The 15,572-nt window shown below is 40.5% G+C and overlaps 1 protein-coding gene across 1 annotated transcript in view; it reads left to right on the plus strand.

The window, feature by feature from the left end:
* Positions 1-35: 35 nt before the first annotated feature.
* Positions 36-15,572, plus strand: part of pkd1b (polycystic kidney disease 1b) — a 32,485-nt gene continuing 16,948 nt past the window's right edge. The window contains exons 1-12 of the mRNA XM_069664982.1: positions 36-108; positions 818-998; positions 1,091-1,299; positions 1,387-1,505; positions 6,539-6,686; positions 6,770-7,035; positions 7,152-7,904; positions 9,459-9,583; positions 9,745-9,897; positions 10,011-10,147; positions 10,488-14,158; positions 14,699-14,839. Of these exons, the coding sequence (XP_069521083.1) occupies positions 36-108; positions 818-998; positions 1,091-1,299; positions 1,387-1,505; positions 6,539-6,686; positions 6,770-7,035; positions 7,152-7,904; positions 9,459-9,583; positions 9,745-9,897; positions 10,011-10,147; positions 10,488-14,158; positions 14,699-14,839 (5,976 nt within the window). The remainder of the gene's footprint in view (positions 109-817; positions 999-1,090; positions 1,300-1,386; positions 1,506-6,538; positions 6,687-6,769; positions 7,036-7,151; positions 7,905-9,458; positions 9,584-9,744; positions 9,898-10,010; positions 10,148-10,487; positions 14,159-14,698; positions 14,840-15,572) is intronic.

The following is a 15,572-nucleotide window of genomic DNA, read 5'->3' on the forward strand; positions in this document are numbered from 1 at the left end:
TACTTTCTTCAGCAGCATTTGATATACTCTAAAAGATGACATGTGCACTGGCATCACAAATGCAGAGACTGTGGATTTTTTGTGTGGTTTTGATCGCTGCAGTTGGAGGTAAGAACCTTTATTTTTAGACTGTATTAAGACATAAAATGAAAATGAGATTTTTAGTTCTGACAAAAGTAGATTTTCTTCCCCCTTTCAGATAGGTGAAGGTTCAGGGTTTACAAAAGCAACCCTGGAGTCAGCTGCTTTAGTTGGGTAGATGCTTTAAGCAATTTTAACTTCTTAGCTTCTACGCTGTCCAAAACATCATTTTGGCTCTGGAACATGATGCACTGAGTAATGAGGTAGTGCCTTTTTATTTAAGCTAACTATGTTGGTTTACCCTCTGATATGGATGTAAGTCATGATTGGATCTGTCATAACATTGTGGCTTTGTGGCAGTTATACAGTATATTTCAGGTATTGTTCATTTTTTTAACTGCTTTATCATTTAAGTGTAGAGGTGGCAAATGTAAGTAATTGTATGTATTGTGTAACACATACAATAAGTGAAGAGTTTCCAGTCACATCTTTTAACTTAAAATGTGCCTTAAAGTGTAAAGTGTATACTTGTGATCCCTAACATTGTTTGATTTAAAGGTCTTAAAGTCCAAAGTTTGTCCCAAAAGAAAAAGAGAGAATTAACACAGGAAAACACAACATTTAATTAACCTACTTTCTTTCTTTCTTTTTTTTTCAAGTAATATTTTAAGCTGCAATGTTTCTTTTTGATAAATGACTTGCATGCTGTTATTTTGGTGTGTCTATTGCTTTGCAGAGGAGATTCCTTGTCCAAAAGGTGGGCGGATCCACCTGACCAGCAAGCAATGCTATTGGCTTTCTGAGATGACATCTTCATGGGCTGAGGCGCAGGATTCATGCAAAGAAACTCAAGGAGGAGATTTGGCATCCACTGACAGCCTGGAGCTGCAAACCTTCATCTTTTACTCCTTTCCGTTGTGAGTGTTATAAACAGTAAACTCTTTTTATGTGTCTATATATGCTTATATCAATTAATATATCATTCCCTCTTTGTTTTGTGTTGGGTTAGGAATACCACTGTATGGGTATGGCTGAAAGGATCAGGGAGAGTAGTATCTGACCAGGTTGGGGATGTGGAGCCACAACGTCCTGCAAGGAGAGCCAGAGACAGTGTGACTCAGAGGTTGTGTACTCAGATGGCCTTGGGGACACAGGGAGGGTGGAGGAAAACTCAATGTACTGGACGATTCCTCTACCTCTGTGAAAAAGAAGTATCTGGTAAGACTTTGTTTTGTAAAATGTTGCAAATAATATGACAAATTAGTCTTGAAAGTACCATGATATGATTGCGTCCTCCTCATGCAGAGCCCTTACTATCTGGGGACAATTACCTGATTGGATTAGTTCTCATGACCGGCATCTACGCTCAGACCAAGATACACCCCTTACCCAAAGCCCCCGACATTGGACGACTCACAGTAGAGGTCAGTAAGGTGCCAATTTTAAACACTTGTTTGAGAGACTCTGATATACTTATTCTGCAGTAGTAATGGGAAATCGTAAATCTTTGTTTTGATAATGTAGCACCCGACCCATGTAGATATATATTAATAAATCTGATATGGTGTAGTAGTACAATGCTCATATTCCACTGCTCATATCCCTCCACTGGCTCCCAGTCGCCGCTCGCATCAAATTCAAAACCCTGTTGCTCGCTTACAAAACAGCAGCAAAAACGGCTCCTGCCTACCTGAACGCCCTCATCCAGGTCTACACTCCCTCCCTCCAACTACGCTCTGCCAATGAAAGGCGCCTGGTACTCCCATCACAACAGGGCCCTGAATCGCTAAGTAGACTCTTCTCCTCAGTCATCCCCCTGTGGTGGAACGAGCTACCAAACTCCATTCGGTCCACAGAGTCCCTTTCACCTTTAAGAAGAAGCTAAAGACCCAGCTCTTTATGACCTCTGACCTTAATGATATTAATGCTATTGATGACATTGAGGATGTAGTTTATGCTGACTAGGATTTTCATGATGATGATGATGATGATGACTATACTGATCTTGTTGATGATGATTATTATTTAAAAAAAAATACAAATAAAAAAACGCCCTACACACTGCCTGTTGGCAGCAGTGTCCGATCGCACTTGAAGCTGTTTGTTGGCTCTTACTGACTTCGCCCCCTCCTGTCTTGATGGTTGCGTGTGTTGTATTAACTCTTAGATGTACGTCCCTGTATGTACCACCTGGACAAAAGTGTCTGCTAAATGAAACTGTAACATTGTAACATCGTACTATGGGCGGGCCCTGGCTACAATTTAAAATACAAACAACCTTTGTTTACTCCAATAACGATAAGAAAGAATAATAAAAGGTATATGTCTCCTAGGTTTTTATCCTGTGTTTTGATATTAAACCCTTTAAAGAGAATTATTACCAAAACAACCATACAATGTCCTCGCGGGACAACAAACCATACCTCTGATGACATATGAAACAATAATTATACCTTCAATGTAGTAAAAACAAATTTAGTTATTTATTGACACATTGTCACAGATCATTAACACATTATCACAGATCATTAACACACATTACTAATCCACATTACAGATCACTCTAAAAATTAATGGGATGAATGCAAATCAAAATAATTCCCAATATTAATAAAGAAGAAACAATTAGTTTCAACCTCAAATCTGTTCTTAGATCTTCAGTTTCTAACCTCTAATTAAATTCCAAATAGAAGAGGGGGAAGCTGGATGTAATGGACGGCCAGCAGAGCGCAGCAAAAACTGCAGCGACAGTCTAAGATAGCACATCAGCAGGAGGGAAACAGCCTTCAAGTCAATGTGCCATACCATCACATGATGATCTAGCATTAGCTTGTATTAACCAATTGTCTCGAATTCAAAGCTATCAGTGTGAAAACTATTATGCTAATGATAACGACTATTAGCGATTAGCAATTTAACTTGGCTTTTACATTATAACATTTAGTCACAATAAATCATATACAAACTCATAATTACCTCTGGTAAATTACAGCGGCCAAAACCCATGACAACTGGTTGTCAGCCATGTTTACTCGACAGTAATAAATCGCTTCTGCGACAGGTTGACAGGCTATACTGCTATTCAAGGGCTTATGTTCATAAAAACGAACTGTGCATATTTCACTCTTATTATAAGGTATATATTAAGCTTTTAAACACATGCTGTATATTACATTTGAACAATATTTAAACATTTTTAACTACATTTTTTAAAATTATTTATATCTTTATGGCAAAATACATTTTAGCCAGGGCTATATATACAATAATATGTTTCTTAATTTTTTATGCAATATGAATAAACTAAAGTTTGTACCAAAGCAAATTTAAGAAAGAACAATTAATGGTTGGCAATTTTGTCAACTACAACTTTAGGCTTTAACCCTCCTATTATCCTTAGGGTAAATTGGACCCATTCAATGTTTAACGTCCTTAAAGGTATAATCTCGAACTTTTTGATTTAAATAAATATCTTTTTTTTTAAGGATTTTTTTGGGGGCTTTTTGGTGGATAGAGCCGGAAGCAGGGGAAGAGAGAATGAGGATGACACGCAGCGGGGGGTTGAGGGCGAACTTTGAACCCAGGGCCACCGCATGGAGGACTATAGCCTTGGTATATGGTTGCCGATTTAACTGGCGCCCTTAAATAAATGTCTTTTAAGTCACTATCTATCACCGAATGAGTGGACACAATGGTGATTGAACCTATGGCCCACTAATGAAAGCCTTTGATTTGCAGTATATCCTATTTTTATAGACTGGGTGTCTGTGGTGACATTTGCGGAAAAAATCACAAGCGGCGCCCAGTAAGTGAGGCATTTTCCATCACCCAGCAGTGGTTGGTCTGTCAGAGAGTGTAGGCGGAGCTAAGTGGCTGCACTTCCGGTTTCTGTAAACATTGCGAGGAAACGGTAATCTACTATTGCTGAACAAACAAAGAAAAGATCAATGACGACAGATACAACTTCAGAAATAAGTGAAAATCCAAAGAAAAAGAAACTCGACGCTCAGATGAAGGCAAACAGTCTACAAACAAAAAGCGCGGAAAATTAAGAGTTAGAACCATGACAAAGAGAGCCAGCCATTAGTGTCTGGTGGAATTGGAAAGTGTGCTCCCATTGTTATGGATAATAATCAGTGGGTGGCACTCAAGAGCACAAAAAGTAATAGAGTAAATGGTTGACTTTTTTTTTTTTTGCTTCATTTTAATAACTTTTCCTTATTCATTGGGGACAACTAGATAAGCGTGATTTAACATGCTTATATATTTTGAAAGTACTGTAAACATTTTGTATGCATCTTTTGGGTCAATTTGACCCTAGGCAGTTTTAAAACATATAAGAAGTATCAATATTTTACACACATTTGTTGTGGTTGTTTGGGGTGATATTGAGATGACTAGAACATAGAATTTTCTAATCTTCCAAAAACCTACCTCTGCTTCAGGGCCCTGATCTACCAAACCATGCCCGTAGTAGTGAAAGAACATTTGATAGTTCATACGACATGGGGGAGGGGAAAAATAATACCCACAAGTCTGTGAAGGTTCTCAGGCATCCAGGTCATGGTAATTCTAGGCTTAATCCAAAGGGCAACTGGACTTGGTTGAAGTTCTTGAAGACGTTTCACCTCTCATCCGAAAGGCTTCTTCAGTTCTAAAGTGACTGGTGGACGGAGCTAGAAATATAAGCCTCTGTAGGTCATCAGTATGCTAATAGATGTGTAATCAGAGGGTACTAACGACTCTCAGTAGCCACTTTGACACATGCACTCCTGACATTTTCCTGACAATTTCAGGATCGTCTGACCCTGACATTACCCAGAGTTGCGCTTTCACACATGGCCCTCACAGCGGAAGATTTTTCTCTGTCGGACACAGAAGGGGGGCGGGGAGGGGGGCAAGTTTATTTGGTGACTAATTCTGTCATGTGTCTTTTTTTATCTGTCAAAAAGATCGTAATCTGCGATTGATTACCTTACGGGACACTCGCCCCTCATGTTTTTGGGTGACAAAAATGTGTGCAGCTCATGATGGATGTACACAGAGCAGATACAGGAAGAGCGAAACATAAAGAGCTGCTGTGAAGTTGTGTGGGGAGAAATAACTGAAGAGAAGCAGGGTGAGCAGATTAAAGTCGTTTTGTGAACAAACACTGACATATGATGGAGAAGAATGAAGCACAGTTATAATGGAATTACGATATAACTTTCTTTAAATAGGTTGACGTATTATTTGCTGCAATTTTCAGTTCGCCCCCTCCCTCCCCCCCTCACTCCTTCACTGTGAATGGTCCTGAGCATTTATTGCTGCTTTAACCCATTGGCCGACCTGGACTTTCACCCAACACGATACTAGGTCACTGGGAGGAGAAAGTCGGGGTAATGTCGGGACCCAAAAAGCGGCTGTTTGCGTTCACACATGCAGCTCACCCAGGTAATGTCAGGAAATGTTCAGGAGTGCAGTTCATGTGTGAAAAGGGCAAGTGATACTAGGTCAACAGCTCAGGTCAACAACTCACCCCTGATTACACATCTATTAGCATACTGATGACCTACAGAGGCTTATATTTCTAGCTCTGTTCACCAGTCACTTTAGAACTGAAGAGGCCTTTCGGATGAGAGGTGAAACGTCTTCAAGCACTTCAACCAAGTTCAGCTGCCTTTTGGATTAAGCCAAGAATAATACCCACAACAACTTTGATATTTAGTTCCCGCAAGAACACTGATATTTCCAACAACATAGGGATGGGGGGATAATACCCATGAGAATTTGATATTTCCTGCCACATGGGGCTGGAGACATACAGTATGGTTCCCGCGAGGACATTGATAGTTCAGGGGAGGAGCAAACATACACAATAGCCTTCTAAACCATTTCTCTTCAGGCCATCTCTGAAGAGAAAGCTGACAGCCATGTCCAAGACATAACATTTGCATTTGAGCTCTTCATAACATCAGTTGAGAAGGATAGACTTGAGATGACAAATTAGAGGGGAGGTGCATGTAAAAGGACAGTTGGAAAGACTTGGATGTGACCAACTTGCTCATTTTGGCAGGAGTGTACAAGTCAAAAGGCAACAGCAAGCTGACACTGCAAGGGCAATACTTCCTGTCACCATGTCTCTAAAGATATTTCATGTTTTCTCACGTGTCATACATTTTAATGACAAGGAAACAAGGAGGGGCCGACAAGACTGTGACAAAATCGCAACAATAGGTGGGTTCAGCATTTACCCTTGCTTTACAATCCAGGCCCCCATGCAACTGTGTATGAATGTGTAAGTGCATTTCGTGGGCTCTGTCCCTTCAGACAATACATACCAAGCAAACTGATCAAATACATCATCAAAATATAGGCAGCATGTGATGCACAGTCCAGCTATGCCTGGAACATGCAGGTGTACACTGGTAAAACCCCTGGATAACAAGAGGCTTAACTTACACTACAACACCCACAGATGCAGCTGTTTCCCGGGATGTGGTTCAGTCATGCCGGTCAGCTAGTATCAGTGGAGCTGGTGGTTCAGCCCAGCACAAGGTCATCTCTAGCCCGTGTCCAGATCCTCCGACCCTACTGCAATCCCAACCAGCACCTGGTACCTCCAGGTACAGTACAATAGTTAGAAAGGTTTTCTGAAAACTTCAGTTTGTTTAATACTGCAGATAATAAGTTTCTCTTTGCTCCTTAGGTTGTAGTTCTCTCCTTAATCCATTCAGCTGCTGCTCAGTAGTACCTCTGTGTAACACCACAGGGGGCTGCAGCATGGGTCAGTACTGGTGCCACCTGCTGGAAGCCTGTGTGTGCACCACTTGTCCCTGCAGCCCCTATGACTCCACAGCAGGGAGCCGAGGTTTTGCTTTACCTCCTCGGTACCCTGCAATACCACCCTTCTATCACCTGGTGGCAGACCTGCCTCTGAGAATAAACGCTAGCTCTGATCTCAGGATATTAAGGGTGAGTTGACCTCAGTATCATGTTATTGGCTTTTCCTGCAGCTATTATGGACCTATGATTCAATGTTTCAATACACATTTACCTGTTTGGTTTTGATTTTTTTTTCTCTGTGACAGCTGCTTCTTCCTGGTAGAGCGATCATGGTATTCCCTGATGACATTGTCGCTATACAACACACTCGTGACTCTGGAACATTTCTACACTGCCTGAGCAGTGAAGCTTCTCTAAAATCCCCATGGCGCCAGAGTTACATGTCTCTTCGGAGGACAGAGTGGGGAGGCTGGTGGGAGGGGGGCCTCACTTCCCTGCCCCAAGAGGGACAGTGGGTTGATGGGGTGGTCTGTGATCTGAGGATGCAGTATGAAGACAGTCTTCCCAAAGGGACAGAATACAATAATGACTTCACCCACAGAAAAACAACCACAACTCCAGTTATTCAGACCTTGACAAATGGTCCTACTCTGAGTACTAGATTTGGGCTGAATGTCATCCATCCTGTGCCAGATGAAAATAACCAAATTCATGTCTTAATGAAAGTCCCAACATTGATTGTTGTCAAGGTCCAGTCTGGGGACAACGCCAGAAGCTCATGGTCAGTCCCAATTCAACAGACCGGAATTCCCTTCCTTCCATATTGCCCTGAAGAAGTGACTCAGTTTGTGCCTGACTGTAAGAGGCAGTTCCATGATGCCTGGTTCTCCTCTGTGACTCTGGTGATGCCATCAGAAGGGGCTCAAACACTGAACATCAGTGTGATGGATGCAGTAAGCTCTCAGACTCTGAGTGTGAGGGTTTGGGGCTACAAGGCAGTGACAGGGCTAAGTGTTGAGCCACGCGGATGCCTGAGGATGCTTGTAGACACTTCACAGGTGATAATTCAAAGTTAATTTACAGCACACAAATCCTTATTTGATCGACTATTTTGGTTATTAGTGGGATAACCAAGAAATGACTACGGCAGCAACAGTCAGGCCACAACATTGGTCAAGACTGAAATATCTTTAAAACTACTAGGAGGATCTCCATTTTGTATTTTTGTACATTAATACACGATTGCCCAGGGATGTAATTTCCTTATTTGGGATAGGCCCAGACATTTTTTCCTGGAAGATCTATCACAATGACTTTGGAGATTCTCTGATTTTCTTCTAGTACCACCGAGGGGTTGTCATTTTTGGTTTTCAGTGAAATGTCTTTAACTATTGGTTTAACTGTGGGTTTAGTTATTTATGTTTCCCACAGGTTAATTAACCTTTGTTTGATTGTCTTACTTTGCCTGCAGTGCCATCATTAAGTCAAATAATGCAGTGCATGCAGTGTCATCATTAAGTGCCATCATTAAGTCAAATATCAACACTTGCAATACCTATAAGTATCACTTGACAGCGCCTTCACCACCAGCTGTACTTTGTAGTTAGTTCTGATTAGTTCTGTTAATGCTGAAATGATGAACATTGTAAACAAAAGTGGAAAAGTTCAGCACTTTTTGGCTTGTGGCCTTCAGCAGGGAGCACAACCCCAGCAGCAGCACAACATCATAAACATCAGCATCTGAATAATGTCATGAGCATGTTTGCATTCAAACATCAGAATTACGCTTATGGCACTGCTATTGCATCCTCAGAAATAACGTGGCTATAGACATGTTTCCATCAAAAGTACCTGGACCATTCAGTACCAGGAGCTTTTTTTAACTAAGTAACTAAAAGGCTCCTTCACCTCATTGTTGTCTGCGTTTAAATATCTAAATGTGTCTGTGATTAAGAAAAAGCAAATTAGTCCATAGTTTTTTCACACAAGTTTACAGAGGTTACACCAGTGCCATTTTTTATCTGTTGAAATTGTTACATTTGCATTACTCTATTTAAACACTTCACCTGCAGCTCAGCATCAGGGCCTTTTGGCCTTAGAATGGTAACATTTATAGTTACTACTTCTGCGGAACATTTTATATATTTAAGAAGGGTATGGCAACACATAGCCTTCAGATGACCAATCAGAAATTCAGAAATGTACAGCGCTGCAAGTCGCACTAAGTATAAGTATAAGGGCAACATTAAAGAAAAAATAAATCTGAGATTACACTAATAAAGTTGTAACATTACGAGAATAAAGTCGTAATTGTAGGCTATGGTTAGCCTATATGTTGGTTAAAGGGGAATATTAGAGGAGCAGCCGCTCGCCATATACACTATATATGCTTGGGTAAAATGAAAACACCAGGATTTAGACTGTGGTGACTCCAATAGTCCCTAGTCCCTGGGGAAAGCTGCTGCAGTGGAAACGCAGCTTAAGTCTGTCCTTTCAAATTCTGTCAAAGGAATATGGACATGTGAACCAAAATACGGTATAAATTATTAATATAGTATATATTTCCTCACGTTGTTGTTGTTTTTCAATGTTTTTTTTATTTTATATTGTAGTCATTTCTAGCAAAAGTGGAGGGCGGATCCTCAGTCAGATTTACATGGGTGATTGACAATCTGGATACGTTTGCTCATGAAGGAGAATCTTACAGTATAGTATTCAGAAATCCTGCAGAGTATCAGCTGAGGGTAAGATCTTTCATTTTTTCTCTATAGTGTCAAATTTACAGTTACTTGTTAATGGTGTATTATACTTTATACTCCTTTTATGGATCTATTTAAAAAAAAAAAAAAGATTTAACCATTCATCTCTCTGCTAGGTGACAGCCTCCAACCCTGTGAGCTCCCAAAGCCAGCAAATCCTCCTGACAGCTGATGAAATGAGCCCAATGGCTGAGCCAGAGTTCCTGTTGGTCAGTGAGGTTGTAGCTGTGGATGCTTCACATCTCTACAGCCTCAGAATGAGAGTTGACATCTCCCTACCAGTCACTTTCAGGTAAGGCGTACTGTGGACCCTTGAATTTATAACAAAGACTGTCAGCTGAAAAATACTTCTAAAGTTGTGTTTGTCTGGTTATTCTAAATTCCAATCTGGTGTTTGCCATGTAGTTGGGATTTTGGGGACGGGAGTGGTAAAGTGATCCACACCCAGTCAGCACCATGTCAGACCAGGCAAGGTCTTATGAGGAGACAACAGAAGGATGTGTATGTTCAAGACTCAGTGAACTATACCTATTCATTCCCAGGTAAACACACAAAGACTATTAACGCTGAGCTGATATTTCTGTACTAAAAACACATCAAATTATTTAACTTGAGTATTGAGTATTGAGTAAGTGTTTATAAATTACTGCTTTGTCTGCATACTTTACTCTAGATTAACTAGGCCCCCATGTGTCCAAATGAATTTAAGACAGGTATATTACTGTCTTAAATGTACAACCATTTGAACAGACATTAATTCAATTGAACAGACAACAGACGACCAATTGAACAGACTTTAACATAACATAATTTACTGTTTATTTATTTTAACTTACTTTTTTCTTGAATTAAAAACTTTCCCTGCTTGTTTGTTTTTTGCAGATGACTTCACACTTCATGTCAGAGTCTTCAACCAATATGACACCCTTGATGCATTTATGAAGATAAGCATCCGCCCTAAATTAAATCACCTCCTAATTTCATCTTCGCTTCCTGTGCCCCTAGTCAAACAGACTCTCCTTCTGGAGGCTTCCCCAGAGCCGTTCAGCCGTGCTATCCTTTATACATGGGACTTTGGAGATGGCTCTGAAGCTGTCCAAGGTCACAACCACAGAGTAAGCCACACTTTTGCATCTGCTGGGGTTTATAACATCACAGTGTGTGCCAATAACACTGTTACAGTTGTGACCAATTCACTGAAGGTAGAAGTTTTGGAGAAAATCTCTGGATTAACGGTCAGCTACAATGGACCCAGTGAACTAAACTCTCCTACAGATTTCAGAGCTACAGTGGCCACAGGTACAAGTCTCATGTGGAAGTTTGTTTTTGGGGATGGGTCTCTGCAGGGAAACCTTAAAGATGGTTTCATTTCCCACATCTATAAATCACCAGGGAATTATACAGTAGATGCAACTGTCTCAAACTCTCTTGGCCAAGCTCATCAGTCTATCAGTGTAGAGGTCTATACGTTGGCTGTTAGTGGAGTTCTCCCAACAGAATGTGTCATGAGTGGAGAAGACATACAGCTAAGTGCTCTGGTAAATGGAAACATATCAATTCTGAATTTTCATTGGCTTATCGGAGATGGATCACCTCTGACTATAGTTGGGGGACAGTCGACAACCGTGCACAGATTTCAAAGCCAAGGACTCTTTCATATAGGTTTGACTGTGTTTAGTTCTGTTGCATCTGTATCATTTAATACAAGTATCTGCGTGGAATTGGGAATAATTAGCATAACAGTGCAGTCATCGCATGAAGTAGTGGCAGTAGGTGAAGAGGTATGCTTCGAAGTGTTTGTATCCCCTAAACAGATGACAGGTTACCTGTTTAAGTGGTTTAGAAGCTTTTCTAGTCCCGTTGCTATAACGGAGAACTCTCAGAAATGTTTTATCTTTAAAGATGAAGGAGTTAACGAGGTATCAGTGACGGCAAGTAACAAAGTCAGCAACAAAACAGCCAAAGCTAGTGTCACCATTCAAAACCCTGTTAGTGGGCTGGCTGTGGCCCATGACAGTCAAAGTGATACACTGATAGTTGATAAATTGGCATCATTTTGGGTTGTCAGTTGCACTGGCAGCAATGTGTCAGTGCTGTGGGACTTTGGAGATGGCTCTCTGGTGGAGCAAAAGCCGAATGTGTCACATGTCTTTACCTCAACAGGTCAGTTCACTGTCACTGCCACTGCTTTTAACACTGTCAGCCGCCATTCAGTAACCCTTAGAGTCAATGTTTTACTTCCTGTATCAGACCTGTCTCTTCACACAGACCAGCCCTTTGCAGCAGTAGGAGAAGAAATGCTCATCTCAGCTATTAGTAGTTCTATCAGTAGTAACAGCTACTACTGGACTGTGGATGGTGTCACCTCAACCAAACAGGGCACTTATCAGTTTCGATTTGCTTTCCAGAAACCTGGAGTCTATCAAGTGAGGGTTTTATTACAGAACTTGGTGAGTAGAAGAGAGGCAGCTATTTTAATTGAGGTCTTTGAAAGAATAGAAGGCCTTCAAATACAATGTCAGCACCTGACAAACATGAAATATGTACCTACAAAAGAGGAACTTTTGTTTATTTCTTTAGTCACCAAGGGCTCCAATGTGACTTTTCACTGGCTTGCTACACAGAGCGGAATAGACAGAAAAATAGCTGGTGATAGAGATATTTTTAAAATGATAGCTGAAACTCCTGGTGAGATATTATTGCAGCTAAGAGCTTCTAACAAGTTAAGCGAGGTCACCAGTAATGTTTCTTTAGTAGCAGTACAGCGTGTAATTATTGCACATATTACAAAACAATCAAACATTGTTGCATTTGGTAAACAAGTTAATATTTCTGTAGTTGTGGTTACCGGGTCAGATCTACAGTACTTTTGGTATGTGAAATCCGATATGTTACCCCTGCAGACACATCTGCCATTTCTTCTCCACACTTTTACAAGTTTGGGCCATTGTCTTGTAAAAGTTTCAGTTCAGAATGTCCTCAGCCACAGCAATGTTACCTTAGAGTTTAACATTCAGGAGGAGGTCCAAGAGGTGGACTTTGAAATTGAAGGAAGAAAGTATCCATTCAATATCATAACAGGTGCTTCCGTTCATCTCCATGGGCTAATTCAGAAGGGTAGTGATCTGAACTGGAACTGGAAGGTTCATGGTACTAACACCATGCCTTTTAATGCTAGTAACCAGACCTTTATCAACACTTTTCCACATGCAGGCGTCTATCAGGTGTCTTTGAATGTCTCCAATGGGATAAACTGGCAGCTAATTTCACATAGTGTCACAGTCCTTGATGCAATCAAAGGTCTAATGCTAAACACTTCAAAGTCCTCTGTTTGCACAGATGAACAAGTTACTGTTATTCCAACAATCTCCAAAGGAAGCAATATAAGTTTCGTTATCACATTTAGAAACAAAGACTGGACTCATAGTCAGGACATGCTTGAAGGGCGATTCACCACACCAAGCCTTCCAGCAGGAACAAATCTAGTCACAGTGAAAGCTTGGAACCAGGTCAGTAGTGCTGAGGTCTCTTCCAGCATTCAGGTCACTGAGCAGATTCAAGGTTTTCGACTTGTTAATTGTTGTTCTGCTGATTTAGAGGCTTTGAAAGGAATACAGTTCAAGGCAGAAGTTCAAAGTGTACTTCAATTAAACTACACCTGGATATTTCACTTGGCAGGGTCTGAGCCCACACGGCTCATAGGACAAGCTGTAATCTTTACTCCCCCAGAGAGTGGTTCATTGTCTTTTAGCGTGGTCGCCACCAGTGGAGTCTGCTCCAAGATGCTAAATAATACTTCTACGGTTCATTGGCCTCTTAAGCAGGTGAACCTCATCTGTCATTCAGAAAAAATATTTGTTGGACATGTTGTCAGGTTTTCTGCAAGAGTGAAAGGAGGGAGCAATCACAGTTACCTATGGAACTTTGGAGACTCCACTGAAACATTGCTGACGGACGAAAGAACACTCAAGCATACATATCAAAATCCTGGGAAATATAGTATTACGGTCAAAGTTCTCACCAGTATCAGCCAAGTGTCCACACAGCTACACATGGACGTGGAGGAGCTTCAGTGTTCTAGCCCCCAAGTTTCTCTTGTCCAGAACCAGTCTACTATCTTCAGGTCTAGACCGAGTTTCTTCGAAGCAAAGGTGGACATTAACTGCTCTGTTTACAAAACCATGTACCTATGGCAGATCCTCAAAGAGTCTGATTGTAACAATACCAACTTAGAATTCTATGGGAATAACGTCATCCTTAAAAGCAAGGTCGATGCAACTTCACCTTTTCTCTTAATCCCCAAGCATAATCTCAATGTGGGACAGTATTGCCTGGTATTCACAGTTTCACTCCAGGGAACTCCTCTTATAGTCCAACGAAGAACCAGTGTTAAAGTGGTCCAGTCCCCTCTAGTAGCTGTCATCAAGGGAGGCTCACACAGACTGTGGCCCAGTCTCAGTGATCTCGTCCTGGATGGATCCGACTCAAAGGACCCTGATGTAGAGCCTGGAGTGGAGGACACACTGCAGTATCACTGGACGATGACAACAGTGGTAAAGGCCTCATAAGGTTGAAACCTTAGTGTAATGAGTAAAGAGGATAGCTATTTTTATGTGTTGGATAAGTACGTATAAGCTAAGTTATGAAGACAACATCGCAATTCATTCTTTGACACATTACTTAAGATCAATGTAGGTGTAACCAACAAGGTGTTGTTTGTGTTTTCAGAACTCCAGCAAGCATCATCTTCTAAAGCAGCCTGTAATTTGGAGTAACAGCAGTAGAATGACTGTATTCAGCACTCAGCTGCACCCAGACACGACCTATGTTTTTACCCTCACTGTACACAAGGCAGGGAGGACACAAGCCCTTGTCAACCAGACAGTGAGTATTTCCCATAATTTCACTCCATTTCAAAACAAGAGCATGTTTTGTCACTTTAACTAATAAAAGTACTGTAATTCTTTTTTAATATATCTATTGCAAATAAATAGTTTTGGAGACTTGCCATTGTGGGAGAATTTACAACAGGCATACTAACACATTTTATTGAACAAAACACTTACTCCAAATACCTTCTGTCTTATCTTTAGGTGACTGTGTGTGAAGCTCCTTTGCTTCCAGTGCTTGTGGAATGTGAGTCTTGTTCTGTCCTGTTCTCCGCTCACACCATTAGTTACAACATCCCCATTATCCTCTCAGGAAAATGTGAACTGTGTGATAACAAGGCAAAGGTAAGAAATCTAATACTATTTTTCAATTAAAACAATTAGCCATTTAGTCAAATACATTACAGCAAATACGTTTTTTAAAAACATGACAAAAAAAATGGTACTACAAGAAAATAGAAGCAAACTTTCTCAACATTTTCATATTTCGTTAGGCCTACTACTGCGACATAGACAGGAAGTGAAGAGAGCTAGCGCCATTAATGTAAATAATGAAATAATAACAAAATCAGAAATACAACGAAGGGCAGATCTTCTGCAGATACAGACACCACCTTACACTTCTACTGGATTATGAGTGATGATTAAGAGGGAATATTTTAATATGGGTCTATAGGCTACAATATGTTTGGGGGGAAAATCTGCTCATCAAGCCTTTCATTATGTCAAATGAGCTGCTATGTGTTTAGTGACTTTTTTTCTTTACCAGCACTGTATGAAGGTGGGAAATTAAAAATAAGACATTACCTAATTTAGTTTTTTGCAGTTTTATTTTTGTTGCTGTGGTATTGATACAGGTATTGAGTATCGTTATTTTTACTAGTATCATATTGAAGTTTGAAATTGTATTGTGACAACCCTAGTTTCTAGTACAGTTTTTGCCTCTAAATTTTATTTTACAAATTCTCATAAGTCATTTTTCTTTTTACTTTTCAATGTTCACAAAGTTTTTCAAATTTAATCGCCAAATTCTGTTCCAAAATTGCCTAAAAAGAATTCAGGTAAAACGTCTTAGATA

This window comes from Semicossyphus pulcher, unplaced genomic scaffold (genome assembly GCF_022749685.1).
Source record: "Semicossyphus pulcher isolate SPU_LCO1_2020_fin unplaced genomic scaffold, fSemPul1.0.p SCAF_16, whole genome shotgun sequence".
Lineage (NCBI taxonomy): Eukaryota > Metazoa > Chordata > Actinopteri > Labriformes > Labridae > Semicossyphus > Semicossyphus pulcher.